General features: G+C 47.3%; 1 protein-coding gene and 1 pseudogene across 2 annotated transcripts in view; both read right to left on the bottom strand.

The window, feature by feature from the left end:
• Nucleotides 1-496: 496 nt before the first annotated feature.
• The window catches only part of SNX1 (sorting nexin 1), a 40,841-nt gene continuing 15,199 nt past the window's right edge, over nucleotides 497-26,138 (bottom strand). The window contains exons 1-15 of one of the 2 annotated variants that reach the window (XM_077829199.1): nucleotides 24,947-25,127; nucleotides 22,328-22,430; nucleotides 20,961-21,097; nucleotides 18,921-18,987; nucleotides 17,717-17,760; nucleotides 12,336-12,477; nucleotides 11,484-11,562; nucleotides 10,178-10,253; nucleotides 7,548-7,661; nucleotides 7,301-7,394; nucleotides 6,310-6,515; nucleotides 3,478-3,621; nucleotides 2,327-2,407; nucleotides 1,555-1,626; nucleotides 497-944 (exon numbers count right to left, since the gene is read on the bottom strand). In XM_077829199.1, the coding sequence (XP_077685325.1) occupies nucleotides 894-944; nucleotides 1,555-1,626; nucleotides 2,327-2,407; nucleotides 3,478-3,621; nucleotides 6,310-6,515; nucleotides 7,301-7,394; nucleotides 7,548-7,661; nucleotides 10,178-10,253; nucleotides 11,484-11,562; nucleotides 12,336-12,477; nucleotides 17,717-17,760; nucleotides 18,921-18,987; nucleotides 20,961-21,097; nucleotides 22,328-22,430; nucleotides 24,947-24,949 (1,413 nt within the window). In that variant the 5' untranslated portion in view covers nucleotides 24,950-25,127 and the 3' untranslated portion in view covers nucleotides 497-893. Of the gene's footprint in view, nucleotides 945-1,554; nucleotides 1,627-2,326; nucleotides 2,408-3,477; nucleotides 3,622-6,309; nucleotides 6,516-7,300; nucleotides 7,395-7,547; nucleotides 7,662-10,177; nucleotides 10,254-11,483; nucleotides 11,563-12,335; nucleotides 12,478-17,716; nucleotides 17,761-18,920; nucleotides 18,988-20,960; nucleotides 21,098-22,327; nucleotides 22,431-24,946; nucleotides 25,128-26,138 lie in introns of those variants that run through there. The other variant, XM_077829198.1, reaches the window with a different exon arrangement.
• On the bottom strand, nucleotides 23,277-23,483 carry LOC144271794 (U2 spliceosomal RNA; annotated as a pseudogene).

The following is a 26,138-nucleotide window of genomic DNA, read 5'->3' as shown; positions in this document are numbered from 1 at the left end:
TTGAATGCTCAGGGCTGGCAAGACAGAAGGATAATAGGCTCTGCAGGTGCAAGATACAGAACAAAGGCCCATTGCACAATGGAGGGCACAGTGCACACTAAACTTGGGTGGGGTGGAGAAAGCTGGTGACTAAGGGGGTTTCCTCTAGGAGTCCTGTCTCACAGACCACTCTCTCCCCCTCCGCCCCCCATGAGTCTGGAGGGTTAGAACATGGGGGTACTGCCTGACAGAGACAGAAGGTCCATTACCCCACTGAGCAGTTAAGTCTAACACCTGTTGCTAGCCCAGGGAGGGAGGGTTTGAAGTGATATTCTAACCAAATTTCCACTCCAGAACTTCCAGTGTTTGTTTTAATTGAGAACCTGGTTTCCAGCTTCCCACAACATACTTGAAATAAAAGCCATCCTGTGATAAACTTTAGCTTGGTTTGACAAGATGCTCCACCTCCAGCCATGTGGCACCTATGCTGAAGAAACAAGAATTAGCTGGTTTGCCCTGATTTTTAAATATTTTATTACATAATCTTCATGGCACTGCAGGAGTAACAGAAAGCCATTATTCCCAGGTCCTAGAGCCCAGCCTGAAAAATATACATTTTGTTTATATACACATATCATTAACCCCCTCCCCACACGCACCACATACTGTAGGTCTTGGCTGAAAGCAGGAAATTAGTCTCTCCATTAAGAAAATATATATATATATATATATATGAAGCTAAATCAAAAAATACAGTTAGAAGAGTTATTGTCTGGGCTGCTGCTCATTTGGGGGTTAAATCTCTAACAGCTCTGCAGGATTCATTCAGTTAGGATCTGTCCGTAAAAGGCGAAGAGGTACAGTGTATAAAAAGGCAAAGTAAGTTCAGGGGTGTTCTGGTTTGCTTGGTCTGGTTATGAGATGGCCTTTGCTTCAGGTAGGAATGCCTCCCAGTACTTCACCAGCTGCAGAGACCACAAGGAGACAAAGACAAACAGTCAGCAAGCAAGCTGCCAGTCATCTGTCAAGACAAGTTCCCAGTTGTAGTCTAGTGCTTTAAAGGAAAAGGCCTGTTCCTTCTACAACACGGGAACAACTATACTGTCTATAGAAGAATTTGTAGATAGTGGTGTAATGGAAGCACACTGACCCTTGCTCATTTTGACTGATCGAGGCAGACCTCCGGCTATATTGATGGCCTGGCTTGTTATTAAGTAGCCATGCTTAACTACTCTATTTCCTGCTGCTTGTACCATCACTATGATACAAGTTTCCAGGTTTAGCTTAGCCTCTGATGGGACATGGTTATCCAAAACAGACACCCCTCATCTCTGCTCAGGAGCATCACCACTTCTCCATACACTCTGGGGCTGGGTAAGTCTCTGGATTGCCAGGGTAGCCAACACTGCATTGTGCATGCACTATATAGGAGTCTTTAGTGGATGTTTTCAGAGCTAGGCTTCACTTTTCCAGGTGTAACCCAATTCACATCCTCCTACATTTGACTGGACTTGTTGCTGAAGTCAGGAACAAACCAGCTGAGGGATTTATGAGCTGCTGGTCAGGGATTCTCACCTGCTGCTGTGAGTTTAAGAGTGTCTCAAGGTATTTAGTCACATGATTTCTGAAGTCCTTTGATTTCTCTCTCTGCAAGAGAGAGGACATTAATTAATTCAGCCTTTCATATCTGCAGTGTGGTTCATCTCCAGCTGGAACAGGCAAGACTCAGGAAGAGCTGCAAAGAGGATTTTGCTTCAAGTTTTCATTTAGGATTCTTAATTTGAGCACCTAGTGGTTATATCAGGCACATTCAATACAACAGATAATAAAGCTGCCATAGGACCAAAATGCAGCTTAAGATCTTGGGTACAGATTAATCGGATTAGAAGCCGCTGGGAAGAGGATAGCACTCCTGTCAGTGGCCTGAAGGGGCTACCTGAAGTTGCCAGCAATAAGCTGCTGGGATACTTGCTATTAGAGTGCACCATTCCACACTGTGTATGTGTGAGTGGACGCCAGAGCAGTGCAGAGACCAGAGCTCTGTGCATGTTACCCCTGGAGGGGCCGGGTGAGGGACGGAGAGAGGAGTGAAACAGAAGTTGATTTTTGTCCAATCAGGCTGGATTGTCCAGTTTTGTAGTCCTCACTGAATCCAGAGGACACTATCTGGGAGGAGCACGGAAGGGCTTGGGAGAACTCCCTTCTACCCACCCCACCATTAGACATCTCAGTAGCAGTGGCTAGGGAAGACTAATGCCCCTCTGAAGGCAGAAGGGAATGCAAGATGGGAGCGAGTTGCCAGGTTTGGTTATGTGCATGCTGCAGGAAGGACTGGGATCCACTGTACCTCAAACCGTGTCACTTCCTTGCGGACCACAGAAGAAATCCGCTCGAAATCCCTTTCATACTGCGTCACACGAGACTCCCACTGCAAAGAGTTGACAGATCATGTTATTTCCTTCAACTCCCAGGGCAGGGCAGATCCCATCTGGATTATAGTCACTTCCTCTTCCAATACATCCACTGCTGAGCTGCTTAGTGCCACCTACAACTCCCAGCAGATAACCTCAAGGGAGATTCCCTGCAGACTTAAACGTCTCCCCTCAGTGGGGAACAATCTGGCTCTTGGGCTATTACAGCAGAGCTCCCCAGGATGCACAGCCCCTTTGTCCATCAGGTCCTCTCATTACAACTATACAGCCAGCTGCAGCCCCTGCCCCATGTCCCTCAACTCTTGTTGGATACTGCCATGCCATCAAGCTGGAGGAAGACAGAGCTAGGTCACTTGCTCTGCATCGGACATGGTGCACTGGAAAGGTCCCTCTATGGGCGGAAAGATCTCCCCCTACAGAGCCTTGCACTGACAGGCCTCTGTTTAAACCAGGCTTGGGTCCTACACAAAGAGGGGCAAAATTCTTATTAGCCAGAAACCCATCCCTTCCACTGATGGGATATCCTATCTCCTAGGCCAGGGATGACCAGAAGTGTACTGACCTTCTGAGCCGTATATGACAAATCTTCAGAAGTTTGAGAGCTGGGGTGCACCCTGAGACACTATCCCTGCCACTCCGCTGGGCGGAAGCCACTATTCCACTGCAAAGCAGAGGTCCCAAGCTCCCACTCCCACATCTGGTAGGTGGAAAACAGGGAAGGGGGCTCCACAAGCCACACTTTAACAGTAAAAGCCACGTGTTGCTTGTGAGCCACAGTTTGGTCACCCCTGTCCTAGGCTCAGGACATGCAACTCCCCACTGGGGTGGAAGCAGAGCCAGTGTCTGGTCTAGAGAAGTGGCCTGGACCTTTTATTTATAGTTCCTGTGCAGTGCTACTTGGTAACTGGGCTTGTTGGGATGGTGTGCAGAAGGGAAGGGTCATTGCACTGGTTTGGCAGCCAAACCAAGGCAATTGCAGAGCACAATGACACATTAAACCAAGGCCTTCTTGGCCAATGCCCTGGTTTGAGGCAGCTTGCCTCTCACCCCCGCAAAAGTTCCTCACCTCAGAGATCTCCTCTTTGGCCTGCTGTAGCTTGTCAGGTTTGTTGGCCCACAGCAGCCTGGCTTCAGTCTCCCGCTTCTTCTGTAACATGGTCTGCGCATCCTGCCAACGCTGCCAGGTCTTCATGCGCTGGTCAAAGGCACCCTGCCAGTGCCGGAGCAGACAGAACATTAGACCAGCAGTTTGCCCTTACAGCTGCATTCAGTGCATCTGTGTAAGGGGATGGTCACAACATTACAAGAGGTTTGTTATGCAGTCAAGGGGGGGGGGGGGCTGTATTAGGCAGTGAAAAGCTATTGTGCCAGTCCCCTCCACTGGCCTGCTCCAGCCTCTGCTAGGAGAGCTTCACTGCTCTGTGTCTGATGGGACACTGCCCCCTGGCTCTGGGATGGGCCAGTGCACAGTTTACATTACCTGTGACTGACTGACTTCCAGGAGTCTCATAACAACCTTCCTTCCTGCTCCAGTGACGGTCACCCACCAAGCTACTTTTGAGCTAGTAATCCCAAGAAGATAGTTTGATCTGGGTAATTTACTGTCTCCGCTCTGGAGCTCTCAGGGTGTGTTTCAAGGCAGTAGAGCACCTTTGTCTCTTGACAAGATCTGGAAGACCTTCCCTTTGACGAGAGTCTCTGAATTGAAGACTCTGGCTACATGTTGCAGAATTTCAACAGGTGCAACCTGCTCCTTCAGAGCTCTGGAACTGGAGTTTCAGACTGGAGGAGCCAGCATACTGCATGGTAAGGCCAGAGACTCCTTGTGCTTCAGGAAACCCAAATCTTGCCCCCTTTGGGATTGGAAAATCCAAAGGCCACATCAACTGGTCTGTTAAGGTAGGGAGAGACCAGTGCACATGAATGGCCCAGGACAGGTCATGGATCTGCAGGATGATGCTGCAATGAAGAAAGCTTTTCAGAGTCCCCGTTTCTCCCCTATATCCCCCGTTAGGAAATTAGAATCATTTTACAAACTGAGCAAGGCAATTGAGCAGGCCTGAGTCTGCTGCATAGCACAAGTCTCGTATAGTGGGAAAAGAGGCTGGGAGAACAAGGTCACTAGATGCTACCTGTTCAACAGATGTCCCTTGTGCTGTTACGAATGCTACCAAGAGAAAGCGAAGTGCTCAAAAGTAGAGATTTGCTCAGACCTTGTAGTGGCCCTTGCTCCCAGAATGCTTAGCACAGCTCCAGAGACTAGGGGCACACGCTCCTTCCAGAATGTGGTTCTTCCATTAGATGTCACAAGTGACATTTCCAATCATGAGAGGCAAATGCTAATCCCATGCAGCAAGGGCACATGTAAGTGACTGGGACAGGCTATTCCTCCCTGCAGTCTCCTTGCCCCAGTATCTTTATGGCTTCACAGATAAGCTGTCCCAGGACTCAGCCAGCACTTTCAAACCCAAGTGCTTGGAGTTAAATGCTTAATTTTCAAAGGTGCCAAGTACCTGCAGCTCATATTGTTTTCAGTTGGATTTATGGAAATCAGCATTTCAAACTCTGGCCATTCAGGTACTGATCTGTAACCTGGGTTAGAAACCTGGGTGTTGACCATATGCTTTAGTGGTATGTTTGGTATCACGTGATCTGCAAGAGCTGCCTGTGAACAGATAACCCTCACCAACGTCAGTCAGGAGTCGGGGGGTGAGCATCCATTTGAGAACACAGGAGACAAACTACTTGGGCTTTGGTAAAAGCCCAAGAGCATTTCAGACACTGAAGGATAAAGACAACCTAGGGGGGAAACAAAGGTGTAGAAATCCTGACCTACCTGCTGGAGATTTCCCCCAGCAAAAAGTCAATACATCGTCCCTACAACACAGTTAGAAACCAGACAACATCTTAAACTTCTACAGGAAGTGTCTGAATTCTCAGCTCAGTTTGTGTGTATTTATCCCCCACAATTCCCTCCTAAGTATGCACTATTGCCCCATTTGACAGATGGGACTGCGGCCCAGACACATTAAGTGTCTTGCATAAGGTGTCACAGTATGAGACAGAGCCCGGATTAGGACCCAGGTCTTCCACGCTCCGGGCGAACACCCTAACCACCAAGCCAGACTTCCTCTCTGGACTCCCAACGCAGTGTACGGCACTGTCAAGGAGAGAGATGGGAAGGAGCAATTTACAACAGTTTGCAAAGATTGGACAAAATGGCATAAGTGGAAGTGAGAAATCTAGAACAGCAGCAAGAAAAGGAAATCTTTAAAATGAGCTGAGCCCCAGATACCACCTGGGCTCCACGTTCTGTGCCAATGGCTAATGAAGCTAATCCCTTTCCTGGGCTCCCAGCTACTCTAGGACTTTGCTCTTTGTACCAATTTGTAATGCATCCTGAGGCTGACTGCATGGGTCAGAGGGGAGAATTCTAGAAGAGCTAAGCTTGGCCCATGAAGAACAATTACCAGGTCAGTGCATTGGGCTCATGCAGCACAAGCTTACAGCAGGCCTGTCCCACCTTGCCCAGCCAAGGGCCATAGTGAATTTTATGGGAGCTACACATGGTTTATATTAACTCAGGGAGAACAGTTTCCTCAGCTGTACTACAAAGCAACAGCACAGACTATAGGTCCTTGTATGAAATGCAGCCAGACCAAGGCTCAGATAGTGCTGTACAGGGCCCAGCATGCAGTGTTGTACCTTGATCCTACATGCTGTTGGCACATAATTCTGGAACCTGTAGTCTGGGCCTGCACCTCCACATTAAGAATGAAGGTGGCCACTTCCTGCCTTGTCCCAACTCCAAGGGCCACGTTCTGGCCAGCCCTGCTCTACTCCTGTGGCAAGACGCCAAAGGTTTGCCTGCAATGGACAGGATGTGAGGATTGCTTACCCTTACAACTGAGAGAAGGCGAACGTAGTCACTCAGGAGCTCAGCCAGGAGGAAGAAGTCATTGCTGGCCTGTTCCTGGTGCAGCTGTTCTATCTTCTCTTCCACCTCAGCCAGTTGGGAGAGTGCCCGAGACAGGGCTGTGTTGTCTTCTGAACTCCCTAGCATGGCCAAACTCTTTGCAAACTGTGCTGTGTTCAGTACTAACTCTAGTGGATGGAATGAGAGGAGTGTAAATACAGCTGACTGCGGAGCACTCAAAGTGAAGCAGTGGCCAATAGTGACAACCCAACTAGAAAGATTAGCCCAGAGTAGGGGGAGAGAAGGCTAAAGGTTGCTTATCTTTGATTTAGTTACCAACACAACTGCCTTCTGACCACCCATGTGGTCAACTGAAAAGAGCCAGTGATCCCACAGCAAGAATCAACTGCCTCTTGGGGCTTTGACGGGGAAGGGCTGGGTGCCTGTAGCAAGAGTGGAAAAGTTGGCAGAGAAATAAAGTAGGAGGCCAGAAACACTAGAGATGCAGATCCCAGGCAGCCAATAAGTGTTTTTGTATATTTCTATGTGGAGAGAGAGTGAAATTGCTGCTCTGCACTGCATATAGTTGCCCTTCAGAGAGCTCACAATGAAAAGCAGCAGAATGAACAGCTTCTTAGGAGTCAGGAGAAGCTGGAATTGGAGTTTATTCAATTACTGCAGCAGCCTCTGAATCCAGATCAGGACATTTAACCTTATTGATTCTGCCTCTTCTCTGCTGCACATCATGCCTCCTGACCAGGAGATTTTACAGGCCAGATGTATTCCCACCCCTTCCAGCTCTGTTTTCCTACTCACGGCAGACATGGTATTAGCAAAGGTAACTCTAGGAGTTAAGCACCATAATGCAGAGCAGGTGCTAGTGGTGAGCAGATCTCAACCCCCACACAAAGTCAAAGCTCAGCAGTGTCTACAGTTTAAGCTGCGAGTTCTACTGAGACAGAGACCCCATTACCTTTCCTGTGGTTGACTAGTGTTTCTACTGCAGAATGTAGCTTCCGTAGGCGCTGCTCCTCACACTCCACCTCCTGAAGTTTCTCCTCAAACCACTGAAATGGACAAATCCACAACTGAGGCGAGTTCACACATTCTCATGGCATGAACGAGGACTGAATGAACAGTTGCAAGGTTACATTTGGGTCTTAGCCAACCCGTTTTCCCTCTTCGAGGCTGCCCAAGGAGAAATGTCACTGACTACTTACGATGTCTGATTCATTCATCTTGATGGTCATTTTGCTGACAGCATCAGTGGCTTTGTTGAACATCTTTAGTATACCTGCTCCACTCAGTGTCTGGGTGCCTACTGCTCGGGGCAGCTGTAGAGAGATCAAAAAGCCTTTGGTTGTTTGCTATAGTGGCTGAACTCCTGGTTACTTTGATCATAGTGTATCAGAGTACCACATGGACACTAGATTGACTGGCTCCATGATAATCATTGCAATGACTGATAGGGAACTGAGTCAGTACACTTCAGGAGACTAGTTCTGGATAAGGCTAGTTAAATGACACAGTGCCTGCAATTTAGAGGTATGAATTTGCACTTGCTAGTATGTTTTCTGGTTATATAGCTTTCTGTAGTTCAAGCTGCTTCCCAAGTCACTCAGAATTTAAACGCTCTGGACTGGATCTCCAAGAACCAGGAGGCATATGTGGGGCCTCAGGGCAATGTTTGAAGATTTACTGTCTGCACAGTGCCAGAAGCAAGAGCTTTGCTATCTTAGAACAGTCTAAATCCCCTGGCATGTTGCAGAGTGTCATTAGGAAACCCTGCTATGACTGGCATGCTCATTTGAAACTCAGACTTTTAGTATTTTAATGGAGATCAAATTTCAGCTAACTGCATGCTGATTGACCAGGTTACCTCTGTCAATCCCACCCTCAGAAGCGAGCTCATGACTCAGTCAGTCTGGCAGATGTTGTATGCTGTATTGGTCGCAGGATATTTGAGACACAAGGTGGATGAGGGAGTATCTTTTACTGGACCAACTTCTGTTGGCAAGAGAGCAGCTTTTCAGCTACACAGAGCTCTCCTTCAGGTCTGGAAAACCAGCTCAAAGTCTGGCATAGATCGTCTTACCAAGGGGACTGACTATACATGCAGTCGTGTACAGCTGAGAAGGTGGTTCTACAATGAATAATTCTACTTCCATGAGTGTAATCATTGTTTAATTTTAAAAAGTTTATTCCCATTGGCCCTACAGCACCAAAACAGCCAATATGGAGCCAGATTTTATTGCTCATGCATCATTTACTATATCAGTTGGTTACACTTGTGCACCCTCCTTCATAAAGCGTGAGTGCACAATCACTTGATCTGACAAGAAGAGAACACAGCTTGAATCAAATACCAGGGCAAGTTTGCTGGGATGGCACAGAGGTTTAGCTGTGAATTGAGCACATGATACAGGAATAAGCGTGGAGCCCCAGAGTAACACTGAGTCACTTTAACTAGAAAAGAACTTTAAAGACTTATGATCCAAGAGACAGTGCAGTAAAGCAGAGTGAGTCACAGTCCCCCATCCACCCCAGATTTCTTTTGAGCATTTCATAGTTTGAGACTAGTGAGTCTGTTGATTTGACTTTGGCCAACACTGGGCAGCCAGCTGCAGCTCAAGCACCTGGACAGCTTGGATCTCATGCCTGCATGTTTTCAAAGACCAAGGACTACCCTACCATCTTATGAAAGCATCCCCTTTTCCCAATAACTTGAAACTAGCCACCCTAAGGTCTCTGGAGCGCATTCAGAGATCAGCCGCTGAATGAGACTCTGCACGACTTGAGCAAGGTCAGTCAGTGGCAGCAAGACACAGGTGTCTGGTCTCCTAAGTCCTAGATGTGTGATTTCACCACATGATTAGGCATTTATCCCCACTTTATTTTTGTAAAAGTTAAAAGAATTTGATTCTTGTAATTCCTATGTGTTGAGAAGACAACTTATAATCTGTGCAAAATAAGTGAAAAGGCAAAAGTGTAGATAGCTTTGACACTCAAGTGAAAGATGTAGAATGTTACACGCTAATGGTGAAAGTTACTTAACTTAAACTAATTCCTGAAGTGTGTAGTTTCATTTGAATCCTCTTAAGACATGTAGGTAGACAACCTCAATACACTTCCAGAACACCTGCAGCTGTATTTATGCATTCTCTATGGCCTTGGCTACACTTTCACATTATACTGCAAAAAAGCTGCCCAGAGGGCTCTAACTCACTCCCTGTCCACACTGGCAAGGCACATAACTCCGTGGTTAGAGTGCTGCTGGTACTCCACCTCCCTGAGAGGGATAAGGTTTGCTGCGTATTGGGTGAGACCTATAGTGTCAGTGTGAACCAGGAGTTAGGTTACAGTGCTCTGATTGCCCTCCAGAAACATCCCATAATCCCATTAACTGAAGCTGCCTCTTGTCTTTGCAGGAATGCAGAAATAGCCCTTTCAAAGCTCTGTTTCAAAGTGCCAGCTGCTTATCAGCTCAGAGAAAAAAAACCAAACAGCTAATATTTGCTTTGAGTGGGAGAGGTGGGGGAGACAGGGGGTTCTGTACTTACAAGACAGCATGCTGACACTCAGCACCCCAAAACCCCACTCACTCTCACACCACACTCCACCCCATCCCTCTCCCCATTTGAAAAGCACGTTGCAGCCACATGAATGCTAGGATAGCTGCCCATAATGCACCGCTCCCAATGCTACTGCAAGTGCTGAAAATGTGGCCACACCAGGGCGCTTTCAGCTGTCAGTGTGGACAGACTGGAGCGCTTTCACTACTGCGCTGTACGAAGGCCGGTTTAACCCAAAGCGCTCTACATCTGCAAGTATAGCCAAGCCCTATACGAACCTCTTCTTTTTCTAAGAACTCCCTGACATCAGGGTCCTGCAGCATGGTTGGATGGTTGACTATTCTCTGAAGGTACCTATAGAGTGAAAATGCATTAGTAAACAAGTCATTTGGTCTATCCAGACTTTCCTCCTTTACCTCTATCATTACTAGCAGTTGTAAAAAGCCCCAAGTGAAGTCTGCATGGAATCAGTACAGCATGTTATAACAGAACTGATAAAGTGCAATTTAGCCACCAAGACAGGACCAGCAAGCCAACTGTAAGCTAACAAGCTGTTCCCACCCAGAGATCTGTTCCTTACAGATTACATACAGAAGGGACCATTACAATCTAGTCTTGACTCATGTCACAGCTCACAGAATTTCACCAAATAATTCCTGACTCTAGCCCATAAATTGTGGTAGAGCTCTAGTAGATTTAGAGAGACCAATCTTGACTCAAGGATTCAAAGAATCCATTGTGTTCCTGATATTCCTGAACTTCGGAAGATTGAGCTGCACCACAGTTCTGAACACTAGGAGTCAGTCTGCATGTGACTAAGATCAGAGGCCTCCTTTGGCAAGATTAAGGGTGTGTCTAGACCGAGATAGTCCATGGCAAACAGTGCATACATCTATAGCAGCCTAGCATGCGGTGCACTAGCTGGCCTCGTGGACCCTGCTACTGCACACGACAATCTCCTCAGGGAACATTTTAAATGGGAGTAGCTCAAAGTGCACTAGGGAGTTTTTAAATGCACAGTAGCAGGGTCATGCAGTGGGCTGTACATTTACAGCCCAGCTTGCTGCACACTAACCCTCCATCCAGACAAGGCTGAACACCCCAGTTTCACTGCCATCTACCAAGGATGGTGAACAATTCCATAATGAATTGTTCCCTACCCCAATCCTGCTCAGTTTATAAGCCTCCTGGGCATTCATTTACTACTTTATGTTTGGTTTTAGAGGAGAGCCATTTCTGTTTTTAAACAAATTTTGTAACCTACATTGGAACTAGTGCCCTTTGATGTCTAGAACCTGTCTGTACTATACAGGATCTCCTGTAACCGAGGTGAACACACTTGACTGAAGTGATGGGGTCTCATCTTGCTGTAGTCATCTCACAATGTATTAAAAACCCAGACCGGGTTGAGCTGATTCCCATTTAGGTCAGTGAGCTTTGCAAGCCTGTGTCCATACTCAGGAGATGTCTCACTGATCCTTCCTTGAAAGCTTCCCCTCTGAATCTCTTTGCTTGTATTGGGGGTAGCTACACTGAAGAGGCAGGCTGTCCCAAAGACAGCATCTCAGAGGCAATGGCCCATACCTTTCCAGAGCAGCCCGTCTCTTCTCTAGGAACTCCAAAGAGGAGGAGTCTTCTTTCCCAACTTTCACTTTGGTCATTCCTGGAATGGCAGACAGGAGACACTATTTTATTTGAAAAGCACTAGGTACTTTCAGACAGACACAGATGCTTCAGGGAAAGGTAACAAATATGGCAGATCGATCAGAAACATCTTTCCTCTGAGGCAGCACACAAGGATCCTGTACCAGCAGCAAGGCTGGGAAGGGACGAGGGGATGCTGCCAGATAAGCAGATACAAGGAGAAAAGCCACATGCATGGAATGAGATGGAACAAGCCTGTGCAGGGTTCGAGAGAGGGGTAACCGATCTGGATCCTGAAGAGAAAAGCAAGTCAGTGACGATGTTCTAAGTTCAAGTGTATGTAATGTGGTACACACAACCAACTCTGTGTACAGAAAACTACAGCAATGTGAATAATCAGGCTATTTATTCAAATGTTTGCCACGCTGTTCACAAGTTGCTCCAAGAGAAAATTTTAGATTTGTCAGAAGTTAATTAATAGCTTCTCCAAAGCTACTGACAGATTATTAAAAGTTTACATTTGAAGGTTGAGCACTTGACCAGAGACTGTTCTGACTGCCTCTTAAGCCAGATGATCATTACTCAGAATCCAGATTCTGTGGCAGATGCTCTTACAAACACAAGATTTGTTTTCCCACTAATATTCTGCAGGATTTGTCTGTTTTGCAGTTTGAGAGAACATGCCTGCCAGTAAACCCAATGCACTAGTGCATATTCATGGAAAGCTAACAGCTCACCTCAGGTTTAGAATTAATTGCATTGACTGGCAGAGTTTCTGGACATCACCCTCACCTATTAAGCTCTTTTCTGGAGGTGGTGGGACTACGAATCCATTCTGAGAGTGCTTCTCCGATAGCTTCTCATACAGACCCAAGAAGTCACTGAATCTCCTTTTCACAGAGAACTGCTTACTCCTGAACATTGGCAAACTGGTCTGCAGGAGAAAGACAAGAGTCAAATAAGACTAAATACAGTACAGCTGATCTAGCCAAGAACTCCTTTACAGGATGCTCAGCTAACATTTCACTGTTCCTCACTGAGCATCTTAGCCAGGAAAGGACAGTTTCCCTCCTACAAGAGCCAAGAGTGGCCTCTCCTATCCTTCAGCATTCCCCACCCACCAAGACTTAAACACAATCTACATTAGCTCATTTTGGCAAGCTTGAGCCTCTTTACTCAAGCAACACTGAAAAGAAACTGTTACTGAAGAGTCACTTATCCTCTAAATAGCAGCGTTAAGACCATCTGAGGACAGGATAGCTCTGTAGTTGTGTTAAGTCTCATGGCACAACAGTTTTGCCAGTGAGCTCCTGTTAGCCTTTAGAGTCATTTATAGCACCTCAGAAATTTGCTCCATATTTCTTCAGAGAGCTTACAAAGCTTGACAAGTAACACACGGGAAGATGGAAATAATAAGACCAAGCTGTTGGGTTGCACACATGGAGGGCTTGAGAGTTGTGTTGCTGTTACCCCTCAGTCAGTCATGTACAAGGAAGAGTGAATGGCTTTGAGCAAATTCTTGTTAGAGTGACTGTTGACTTGCCAAGTTCTTTTCTATAGTAACAGCGCCTTTCAGTGTTAAGCATCAGCAGCTGAAAAGATGGAATCGTAAGCCTGTGGGCAAAGCTGTGTAGGGCAACTGCTTCAGACTCCACACTTTGGGGGAGCCCCATGGGCCAGTGTTGTCGGTCCTGGAAGAGATGAATCCATCACTTCTACCCCCAGCCCTGCACCCCCCCCCCCCCCCCAAAGGACAGCCCTGCCTGCAGAGCAGGCAGCAGAAGTGGTGTTAGAGCAGGGGTGTGCAAACTACGGCCCGCGGGCCGGATCTGGCCCCTCAGGGCTTTGGATCTGACCCATGGGATTGCCCCCCCGTGGTGCCGCAGACCCTGTGCGGCTCTCAGAAGCTACCAGCACCACATCCCTGCAGCCTGGGGATGGGGCAGAGGGCTCCATGCATTGCCCTTGCCTCCAGGCACCACCCCCTGCAGCTCCCACTGGCCAGGAACGGGGAACTGCAGCCAATAGGAGCTTTGGGGGAGGTACCTGGAGGCACAGCAAGGGCAGCGCTCAGAGCTCTGTGCCACCCCTCCCCCCGGGCCCGTGCAAGGACATGGCTCCAGCCCCTTTCCCCAACTCCCTGCACTGCATACAGTTTACCCACCCCGATGTGGCCCTTGGCCCAAAAAGTTTGCCCACCCCTGTGTTAGAGTAACAGATACAGTAATCGCATTTATTGTCTTGATCACACACAGTGTGAGAATACTGGTCAACGCATGTGTGTCCCCTCTGTGCCAAACCCAGAAGATGAGCATCTCAGTTTGAAAGCCTGGCTCTACAGCGTGAGCTGTAGAGATTCAGGTTTGTAGCATGAGATTTCTGGTGCCATGCAAGATGGCTGCCATCACACGTGCAGCTTGTCGTCAACTGACAGCTCCTTGGAGTAGGGACTGGCTCTACCTCTACTGGCTCTACAGTTATGGGCTCTCTGGACACTACTGAGTATTACTGTTCACCAATTACAATCTTCAGACTCACCTTCACTCCCAGTGAACTCATGCTATTTAAAGAGAAGGTACCACACAACAGCAGCTTTTAGGTAGTTAACTGAACAACAGCAAGTTACTAGTGCTATCAGAGCATAAAATCCCCGACAGATGGGGAAGATGCAAATGTCAAAGTATTTATGATTTGTGACGTATTTCACTAGCCTTGGCTATACAGACAAGAAGTGGGTGTGTTTGGTTTGGGAAGAGGCACTTCACTCAGGACAGGAAGTTGTCATGTCTCCTCCCCCCCGGGTCAGCAAGAGGACAGTTATTTCAGTGTAACAAGACTGTAGTCTGCCCATGATCACAGATCTGACACAGAACTGCAGAAAGGTATAGTCATGCCATTCCTCAAAAACAGATGTCATTATATATAGCTCACGCCTTAAGGCTTGGCTAGGATAGCTATGTGGAGAAAGTAGTAATTGACAGAGGTGACAGTAATTCAGCTGGGATGGCAAGCCTGGGCAATAGCCTGCTTGAAGCCACTGAGATATAACCAGTGCATAGCTGGCCTGTTTTAAATCATTCTTCCAGTTTTTAAACCACAAAAGGGAAGCAGGAAGATGTGTCCAAGCCAATACACTATTAACTGCTGCTCCCCTATTCCCCCAGGACTTGTTTAGGACAGTCACTTCTCATGAGGGATATCAGGTAGTGAACTTTGGGGCAGGGACTCATTTCTGCAAAGCAGTCAGCAGCCCCACAGTGGTGTAGAGTTAACTAACCTGGAGTTGTTAGTACTCTTCATGCCTTTACAGGAACAGGGAAAGGGCAGTGGCTCTTCAGCGTCAAGTGAGCAGAGCCTGAGTTCCTTATATCAGCCTATAAGGTTCCCTCGTAACGAACTGAGCCACTGGGTCATGGCTGACTGAGGGAAAGCCACCTACTGTGCCACAAACACCATTCCTGGCAGCATTCTTCCCCCCCACAAAGAGCTCCTATCCCTGTACAGGCCAAGTGCAACTCCTATTAGCTTATCATAGAATGTCAGGGTTGGAAGGGACCTCAGGAGGTCATCTAGTCCAACCCCTGCTCGAAGCATGTCCAATCCCCAACTAAATCATCCCAGCCAGGGCTTTGTCAAGCCTGACCTTAAAAACCTTTAAGGAAGGAGATTGCACCACCTCCCTAGGTAACCCATTCCAGTGCTTCACCACCCTCCTAGTGAAAAAGTTTTTCCTAACATCCAACCTAAACCTCCCCCACTGCCACTTGAGACCATTACTCCTTGTTCTGTCATCTGCTACCACTGAGAACAGTCTAAATCCATCCTCTTTGAAACCCCCTTTCAGGTAGTTGAAAGCAGCTATCAAATCCCTACCGCCCCCCCATGCTCTTCTGCAGATTAAATAAACCCAGTTCCCTCAGCCTCTCCTCATAAATCATGTGCTCCAGCCCCCTAATCATTTTTGTGCCCTCTGCTGGGCTCTTTCCAATTTTCCACATCCTTCTTGTAGTGTGGGGCCCAAAACTGGACACAGTACTCCAGATGAGGCCTCACCAATGCTGAATAGAGGGGGAATGATCATGTCCCTCCATCCGCTGGCAATGCTCCTACTTATACAGCCCAAAATGCCGTTTGCCTTCTTGTCAACAAGGGCACACTGTTGACTCATCCAGGTTCTCGTCCACTGAAACCCCTAGGTCTTTCTGCAGAACTGCTGCCTAGCCACTTGGTCCCTAGTCTGTAGCAATGCATGGGATTCTTCCATCCTAAGTGCAGGACTCTGCACTTGTCCTTGTTGAACCTCAGATTTCTTTTGGCCCAATCCTCTAATTTGGGAAGGTCCCTCTGTAGCCTATCCCTACCCTCCAGCATATCTACCACTCCTCCTAGTTTAGAGTCATCTGCAAACTTGCTGAGGGTGCAATCCATGACCTCCTCCAGATAATTAATGAAGATACTGAACAAAACTGTCCCCAGGACTGACCCTTGGGGCACTCCACTTGATACTGGCTGCCAACTAGACATGGAGCCATTGATCACTACCTGTTGAGCCTGATGACCTAGCCAACTTTCTGTCCACCTTATAGTCCATTCATCAAGCCCATACTTTAACTTGCTGGCAAGAATACTGTGGGAGACTGTATCAAAAATTTTGCTAGTCAAGGAACACCACATCCATTGCTTTCCCTTCATCCAGGACCAGTTCTCACAGAAGGCAATTAGGTTAGTCAGGCAAGACTTGCCCTTGGTGAATCCATGCTGACTGTTCCTGATGACTTTCCTCTCCTCTAAGTGCTTCAAAATTGATTCCTTGAGGACCTGCTCCATGATTTTTCCAGGGACTGAGTTGAGTCTGACTGGCCTACAGTTTCCTGGATCCTCCTCCTTCCTTTTTTAAAGATGGGCACTACATTAGCCTTTTTTCCAGTCATCTGGGACCTCCCCTGATTGCCATGAGTTTTCAAAGATAATGGCCAATGGCTTTGCAATCACATCTGCCAACTCCTTTGGCATCCGGCCCCATGGACTTGTGCTCATCCAGCTTTTCTAAATAGTCTTGAACCACTTTTCTCCTCAGAGGGCTGATCACCTCCTCCCTATACTGTGCTGCCCAGTGCAGTAGTCTGGGAGTTGACCTCGTTCATGAAGACAGAGGCAAAAAAAAAAAAAAAAAAAAAAAAAAAAAAGAGCATTGAGTGAGTACATTAGCTTTTTCCACATCCTCTGTCACTAGCTTGCCTTCCTCATTCAGTAAGGGGCCCACACTTTCCCAGACCTTGTTGCTAACATACCTGTAGAAACCCTTCTTGTTACTCTTAACATCCCTTGCTAGCTGCAACTTCAAGTGTTATTTGGCCTTCCTGATTTCACCCCTGCATGCCTGAACAATATTTTTAATACTCCTCCCTGGTCATTTGTCCAATCTTCCACTTCTTGTAAGCTTTGTGTGTGTGTTTAAGATCACCAAGGATTTCTACTGTTAAGCCAAGCTGGTTGCCTGCCGTATTTACTATTCTTTCTACACATGGGGATGTTAGAGGTTGCTGGCAGGGCTGGGAGGGTTGGCGGGGGGGGGGAGGGAGGGGAGAAGAGAAAAGAAAAGAAGGGTTTTAAACATGCCTAGCTTGGGTTTCAGAGCCTCTTTAAAAAGGAGAGAATATTTAGATGGGGTTTGTGTACAGAACTCATTCCCAACAGGCTCTTGGAACTGGCTTTCTGCCAAGTAACAGTAAAGCGCCCTTATTATCCTGCATGGAGCTGGTGTCTGACAGTCTTACGTCAGGAGAGATTTCACTGGAGAGAGAGACACATTGTGCAGCTTTATAGAGGAGAACAAACAGTAGCTAGACTGATCCTTCATTGTGCAAAAAGGGAATAAGGAGTCAGCCCTAGAGAGCTTGCAAAAACTGACCCAGTTAGGATTTAGGTCTTCAGTACATCATTGTTTTGCCAGGCTACTAAGGGGTTACAGAAGGAGCTACAGCAGTTTGGGGACAACATGCAAAGCAGAAGTCTGACCTATGAAGGAGATTGCTGAAGACTTCACATTTTGTAGGGAAATAGCCCAAGATTCTACCTTAACTGCCTTACACTTATCTCAGCAATTGCTGAGTGAAGAAAGGGTTCGTAAAATCCCAGTGGAGGAAAGGGGCTTCTTCCCTTATTAGACGTACCTGTGTTGAGACTTTGTAGGCTACGTATGCATTCATGCCATCCCCTACAGAAAAGTCAAGAAAGCAAAATTAGTTCTCCATTCAGACAATTTACTTCCTACTGATGCTTAGTATATATACACTAGTCCCTTTCTCAAGCAGGGGATGGTGTTCCAACTGGCTGCATTTAGAACTTCTGGACAGCTTGTGGGCTCAGTTAGCCCATTGACAGTATGTGCCCGAAGGCATGCTGCGGCTCACATTATAGGAGCTGCTGGATTCCTGCCAGTTAACAGATCTGGCTGCTTGATGCTGCAGAGCCCTCTTTGTATTTCCTAGAGAAGAGAGCTGGACACACTGACAGTTAATCATTTGTTGCCCTGCCAGCATCTGGGCTAGTTCCACACATCTGTTTAAGCGTGAACAATTCAGTGGCTGTATGGAACAGGAGACAACCTATTTAGAAGGAAGCTAGTTTCTAACCTACCCCTTAGGTACATGTGATCTGCCTTTTCAGAGATTTCATCATAGCCAGAGTATTAAACCAAAGCAGACACTTCACTTTCTTCTAGTGAAACTAAACGGCTATCTACAGTGCTCCAGCTGCAGGGAAACGCTTCCACACCCTTCCTTCTTATAGCAGTAATTGCTTTAGAGATGACTTTGACTGGTGAATGGGTCAAGATCTGTGTCCAGACTCCTGGCCTAGCCAGTTTAGTGGATACCTGAGCTACTGATTCCACCAAAAACCACCCACCAATGCAGGAGGCCACTGTGCTGTCCAAGATCAGGGTGCTGTCAGCCTTGATGCTGGTTCTCAGAAACATCCTTTGGGTGCAGCGTGGGTCCTACAGACTCTGCCATCACTGGTGTTTTAGTCCTTATATGCCCTGAACTACCAGTCTCTAATGGAGAGCTCCTATCTGAATAGCCATCCTCCTTACAATAAAGCTAGAAGATATGCTGCTGCTAAGTCAGGCTATCAGCCATTGAGTGCAATGCATTTACTAAAAGCTCGAGTTGGTAGGTACAGGAGTCTCCAGAACCAGCCACCAGCAAGAAAGCAAACCAAAAAAGAGATTGACATTTTGAGAATGGATAGGAGCGGGACTTGGTGGTGTATTCAGGAGGGAAGATAGTGGACTGGCTGCATTACATCCTGCTAAGCTCCACTTCTAGACTCCATCTTACCTCCATGCACACTATACATTGTGCATAGACTCACCGATTTTTTCTGGGTCACTTACTCCCACAGTCAGCTCAAACTTGTCCTCCTGTTCCTCTTCCTCCAGCTGTTTAGGAAGAGGAGAGTACATATAGCAAGTCAGTACAATCCCAGATCAAGGTTTCAGCCTGCCTCAAACCATGCCAAATCATTAAATATTCAGACGTGCTTATCTGGTGTTTAGATTACAAGTTCCTCAGGGCAAAGCTGAGCTGTTGTCTAACAGCACAGACAGAAGCTTAGTGCTGGACCTGCAGACTGTTCCCAGAAACGCAAAGCCACATCAAATGCAGTTTACTACAGTTCATCCCACTCTTCTGATCCACCCAAATTGTGCCCAGTGTGAGATCCAGGAACCAAAGGCAGTTTTGACACCATTTCATTCCTCTGACCTTGTGGGAAAGCGTGACAGAGTAGCCTCAAGGCTGTATTACATTGCACCTGGCTGTGTAGGGTGCCCCCAAGAACCAGTATGGCAGCCTGGGATAACTATATTGGAGTGGCACTTCCACCATATCCCCTACCACACAGGCTGGGATAGAGGATGGAACAGAGCCAACTACACCAGGTCTGCCACCTGTGGATTGTCCCATAGGAATCTTAAACCCCCATAACCCCTTTAGGTCACAGGAGCAGCACACAAGTGGCTGGATGGAGCAAGGCTGCAAAACTAGTCCTCAGTACGCTTCAGTCTAAAATGTGAAAGGAGGCAGCTGATTGGTTCAGTGAGCAGCATCTCCAGCTATACTGCACCGCTTTAGGAAAAGGTGATAACACTGAAGTGGCACTTGAGATTCAGAGACCCCTTCTCCAGGCTAAAGGACTCTCCCACTAAAGACCCTGCTACTGCACCCATCATCCTGCCAGAGAGATGGGTCCATGGTTGGGCAGGTGTGTGCGGGGAGAAATAGGAGGCGTTGAACAGAGCAACACCTCTAGAGGAAAATGGGTCCTCTGTCCAAATTCAAGTCTCTTCTCCCACACAGCACTACAGAGGTACTTCATTTGGCCTTTATTTATAACCATACCCTTGCTACTGAGACAGGATCAGAGAGCCCAGCCTGCATACTACAGACATAAGGAGACTATGTTAAAGCTGGCTTGCAGGGAGACAGACTTTTACAATAAAGAAAAACTGCTCTCCCCTCTGGATGGGAAGGCAAATAGGTAATGGAAACAAGCAATTATACTATCTGCCCTGGAAATATGCATGCAGGTCTGTTACTTGAAAGTCACCTCTAAGCACTGTTTCAGAGTAACAGCCGTGTTAGTCTGTCTTTGCAAAAAGAAAAGGAGTACTTGTGGCACCTTAGAGACTAACCAATTTATTTGAGCATGAGCTTTCGTGAGCTACAGCTCACTTCACAAGTACTCCTTTTCTAAGCACTGTATAACTGTTTTGGCAAATCAAGTCATGCTTTGTTTTGAGAAGTGGTTTGTCTGTCTGCAAATATATGCAGACACAGGCTTGCAAAGAGGAACTCAGGCAGGTCCTAGCCCAGCTGAATCAATCACAGTTGGTACCAGGGGCTGTAACCCAGGTCCCTAGCAGAGTACTCAAATTGCAAAGTTGCATCCCAGAAGAGGTAAAGGCCTGAGGCCTGACACCTGTGGAGGTGCCCACGAAGGGATGGTAGTGAAATCTGACACCATTACAAGCAACTTTGTATTGAGCCAGTATTGCAGTATTAGAAGTGGTCATCTGACAGCAGCACTGCACGTCCACAATGAGCAACAACTTGGTCACTCACTCGGGCTGAGCTTTGTCCCTGAAGTGAGTGACGATGTGAGAGTGACATTCCATCCTTGCGGAAGCTTTTAGCAGTGTCCTGCTCTCAGCCAGCAGGCATTGCCATCTCACAGGGAGAGGATAATTAAGTTGAAGGGAATCTGAGCCCCCTTCAAGTTAACCAGCTTTGGGGGAGTGCCCCTGACATTTTACCCTTCGATCACATGTAGACCACTACCTTCTGATGCCAGTCCCAGACTGGCAGAGTGAATTGGACAGAAGGCAACCAGCATGGAAGTAGTAATTCTCACCTCCTCGTAGCTCTTTGGCTGGTGTTTGGAAGAGGAACTTTCTGCTACTTCTAGAGGAGGGGCAGGGCTGGACACTTTGGCAGGTTCCTTCTTCTGGTTGTTTTGGGTACTGTCCAGAGATAGCTCCACCGTGGCATCTGCAAAGGCACAAGGGTCACCACCAAGGGAGTCTGTAGCTTTTCTAATCTGAGTCACCTGGTTCCAGAGAAACTAGTAGAGCTCTTGTTCCAGGCAGTATTATACTCCCCAGTCTCAAGACTTTACACATGTAGGTATTTGACAGCGTTCGCCTCTCGGAGGAAGTCTCCCCTGAACACCTATATGCCCAGGGCTTGGCTTTGGCTTCCAGTGGTGCTATCACCTTATGGAGTTTTTAATTCCCCCCCACACACACTTTTTAGAGAGAGAGACACCAAGCCATCGGCCCAGTGATCGGCTCTTTTCTGCTCATACTGGCCAGGGCACCAGTTCTTATCTTATGCTAGGCCATACTCCCCTCTGCTTGGCTGTACATAGAGGGGAACAGCAAGGGCAGCTGGAATGGTAGAATAGATTCTTGAATGGCACCTGCTCCTGGCACCCTCCCTGGTGGGAGTTTATTCCCTGCTACTCGTAGAGCAATAGTTCCGAGATCCCTACCAGGACGCTCTCCATGGAGATTGCTTTGGTGCACTCTTCTGCCAAGTCTGGAGCCCTTATGCTGGCCACTGGAGAGTGGAAGTGCTTCATGCAATCTTTCCAGCCTCCTGGCTGCTGCAAGGAGCTGAGGACCTCTGTCAGTTTTGGCTTCTCCTCCCCAGTGAGCAGCTCTAGTGCCATCGGAACTGCTTGGGAAGTCTACAAGTAACTGTACTGTCCATGCCACTGACAGTCATAGGATTCTGAACAGCAACAGTTTAAACTGACCTGTGTGTTACTTTCACTCCACAGCTGGTTGGGAACCCTAAGCTCCAGATGCTACCTGCTCTGCCTGCACACTCCAGAAGGACACTGCAGCAGATCACAATGCTTACATTCTTTAGAGTTTGGTGTTTAGGCTTCTCCAGGCAGTTGCCACAGGCAAGTTGTTTTCCCACGACAATTTAGAGCTGCCCCTTTAAAGCAGTGCTAAGGAAACCCTTACAAGCTCTCCTGGCCTCTCTGGGAAAGCTGGGTTACTGTTTCCATTTTCAAAGGAACATAAGCAGATGCATGGAAGGGGCAGGTGCCACCCTTAACAGATCCCCTCCTCCACTGGGTATTTAAACATAATTAAGTAATGACAAACCTCCTGCAGCTTTTAGCTCTTATCTAGTGGCTGCAGTCACCTCTCATCCTACTTGGAAAAAGCTTGAGTTGTGCTTTGCACACAGCGCAGGGAAGCTTACCTGCAAATAGGTCCTGATCATCCTGTTCCACATGATCCCCATTTTCTTTAGAGCTGCTATTCACTGGGAGAGGAGACTCCCTCTTGGGTGACTGGGGCTTGCTCTGAAAGCAGAGTGGCAGTCAGTGTGAACATCACGAGTTGCACAGAGATCACTTATACCTGCCAATAAAAGGAGTGTTCCAGTTCCCAGCCAAACCTCCCTCTCCCATACCCCAACCAGGGCTGGCCTTACAGGTGGGTGTCTGACCTAGGTGCCATGGCCAAGTGGCAAGGAATGGGATGGGCCTGGAGTGCAAGGCTACAGAAAGGAGCTCAGTGCAATAGAGGTGGAGAGCCAAGGGAGGCAGTGGGGACTGGAGTTCCAAAATACAAGTTTGCCCAGGATACCATTTTCCCTAAGGCTGGCCCCAACCACACCATTCAGCCCAGAAGATGTGGTTTGATTTCACAGCTGTCACTCTGCTGCTCCTGCCACATGGTCATGCTTGGTCACCTTACTGCTAATCGGATTTAGAAATGGGATGGCAGAAGTGCATTAAAGTCTGCAAGGAAGAACTCAAAAGAATGGAGGAAAAGGATCTGTGCAAGGAACAGCATGGGCAATCAATACAGCCAAGCTTAGCAACTCCAGGTACTTCCAGCACCTCTACCTTATGACCATTTGATTTAGAAGTTGTGTCACTGGATTTCGTTCTTGCTCTGTTAGGAAGAGTTGCAGGGGGAGATTAAATTTGCTCAGAGCCTCTGCACTCCTGTCACAAGTGAGTTCTTAGATCCTCTCTGCACTATAGCTGCAACAGCAGCGGTATTAGGTGTTGAAAATAGTTGCAGCAAGTAAGATTCCAGTAGGTTTTCCTGACCAGCAAGGACAGGTATGTACAGAGACCACCCCCCTGCCACTATCAGACACTGCCTGCTGTAACAGCAGCACTGTTGATAACATCCCCAGAAGACACTTTTTTCCTGGAGGCACTGCAATATCAGGTTGATGCATGGGGTGGACAGAGCAAGCTCTTATTTCATCCCCTGTTCCAAAAATCAATTTAATATACAGTCCTCAAATAAAGGACATATCAGAAGGCACTGTTCATGCTAGTCAGATGGTGCAGACAGCTATTTACACATAGATATGACTAGTACCATTTCAAAGATAGCATGGACAGGGTCAGAGTTTAAATGCACCATGCACTGCTCAGCACTGGACTCTGCATACGCTGGGCAAGTTAGTGCCTATAATTCCAGGCCTGGCAGATCCACTGGTAGCAATGGTGAAGCTTGAGTATTTTCACTACTATACAGTCAGCTATGTTCAGAGCAGGCCTTTTTAGCTGTCAGGATACCAGTGACCTGAGCACTGTCTACATTAGCAATCTCAAGTGTTGCTACCACTAGTGGGTCATTCCCTGAAGTGCAGGAGAGGCCAGTTGTGAAGCAAACAGGATTATGTTTTCAGATCAGTGGGTTTCTATCCATTATGCCAACCACAGACTGCTACACAAAGAAAGAGAAAAAGGGCCATTCTATGGATCCATTTGCATGTCCTGCTCACCGGGCATGGTTTGGAGCCAGATCTGTATCAGGGAGCCAATAATCTGTTCTGTATGAGGTTGCAGTATGTCTTCTCCTAGAACAATTCTACAAAGGCAGAGAAGGCTGCACTGTCCAGAATTTCTGTTCCAAGTGCTTAGAGATTTCACTTCAAAGCCATGTGATGCACAGTGCCAGCTTTTGAAGCTGACACCAAGCCCTAACACAAGGCACAAACACATCACTACAGATAATGTTCCTTTTGAAACCCAGGGAGCTCATTCTTTCTGAAATTTGCCCCCCTCCCTCTCTTCCCCCCCCCCCCAACACCCACCTGCACTTTGCAGTGTCAGTTAGTACTGAGCTGTCAACAGGGCCAATCCAACCCTGTGACTCACAAGAATGAGTTTGCAGGGCTGCTCCATCCACAGCACACAGAATACTGCCATTTGAGCAGGCTACTCAATAGGCAAGAGACAGTGACTTGGCAACACAGAGTGGTCTAAGGGAAAATGAAAGTCTGCCCAGGAAACCAGTATGCCAAGTAGCTAGTTACATGTTAAAAGTAGTCCTATACTTCCACCACAATGAAGTCTGTAAAAAGAAAAAATGAGTACTTGTGGCACCTTAGAGACTAACAAATTTAAGTCTTTAGTCTCTAGAGAGTTCAAAAGGGAAGAAATAAAAATGCACCTGATAACTAGTTTTAGATCCTGGCTGGGTCAGAGGCAATTACAATGACTGGTGGTCCCAGTTACAGAGATGGAGCCAGACACTGAGGTGTAGCTTGGCCTAACAAGAGGACCCTTGAGCCTCTGGATACTGGTTTTCTGGACAGTTATGCCCATATAGCCTTTATACACTCTTCCTTTGCTGTTACTGAACATTTACATGAAGGTACAGTGATATTGTCTTCAGAGCCTGCTCTTCTAACATGAGGCATAGTTGTGGCACTGTGTATAGTGCATTTCTGCTGGCACCTGCCTGTATACCTGCAGCACAACACGGTTTTGCAGCACAGACGATGCTATCTAAAGACAGATAACTGAAAGTGGAAATAACCAACATCAGTAGCGTCTAGCCACCTTACCATGAGGTTTTATCAACAGACCAGGGATCTTGAAACTGGAGTGGAGAGTTTCAGCCCAACCAAAGATGGAGTGGCAATGAGCACTTTAGCTCCCTGCTCCACTCTGCCATCTGCTAGAAAGAAGACATTCTACTAGAAAGAAGACATTCTACAGCAACAGAACACGCTGTGCCCTTGCTGAGATAGTCTGTCCCAGAGCTGGATTAAGGTAATCTAGACCCTTAGCTATACCATGGCATGGGCTCCCTGCTGTGGGGCCAGCCCTGTGCAATGGGGCCACTCCCACTGAGTATGGGTGGGGGAAGGAGGCCCTCCTGCCCTTCCAAAGAGGCAAAAAAAAGCAGCATGGGCTCACCTTCAAGAGTAGCAAGGGTCCCTCTCACCTCAAGATGCACAGGTGGCAACAAGGGGAAATCCCAGTAACTTCCCCAAGCAGACACTCCCACAGCCATAGTGTAAGTGGGCTGGACCTGCTGCAGAGGGACTCAGAATCACAGAAGTGTCAGGCTGAAAGGGAACTCAAGAGATCATCAAGTCCAGTACCCTCCACTGAGGCAGGACCAAGTAAACCTAAAGCATCCCTGGCAGGTGTGTTCATCCAACCTGTTCTTAAAAGCCTCCAATGACAGGGATGCCACAATCTCCATCGGAAGCCTATTCTGGTGCTTAACTACCTCATTAGGAAGTCTTTTCCAGCTATATAACCTACATCTCCTTGCTGCAGATTAAGCCCATTACCTCTTGCCTTATCTGCAAAGGATACAGAACAATTGATCACCATCCTCTTTACAACAGCCCTTAATATATTTGAAGGCTTAAACAGGTCCCCTCTCAGTAGTCTTTTCTCAAGACTAATCAGTTTTTCTGGTTTCAGAGTAGCTGCCGTGTGAGTCTGTATTTGCAAAAAGAAAAGGAGTACTTGTGGCACCTTAGAGACTAAGATTTATTCTGGGGGTTTTTTTTGTTTTAAAATCCTTCCTTACAGGCCAGGTTTTCCAAGTCTTCTCATTTTTATTGCTCTCCTCTGGACTCTCTCCAATTTGTTCACCTCTTTCCTGAAGCATGGTGCCCAGAAGTGGACACAGTACTCCAGCTGAGGCCTTGTCAGTGTTAAGCAGAGAGGGAATGTACCTGCTGTGTCTGACACTTAATAAGTGGTGCAGCTGCATGAACAGCTACCACCACATTGCTG

The sequence above is a fragment of the Eretmochelys imbricata genome, chromosome 10, assembly GCF_965152235.1.
Source record: "Eretmochelys imbricata isolate rEreImb1 chromosome 10, rEreImb1.hap1, whole genome shotgun sequence".
Lineage (NCBI taxonomy): Eukaryota > Metazoa > Chordata > Testudines > Cheloniidae > Eretmochelys > Eretmochelys imbricata.
The sequence above is the reverse complement of the archived record's forward strand: the minus strand, read 5'-3'. Positions and strand labels throughout refer to the sequence as shown.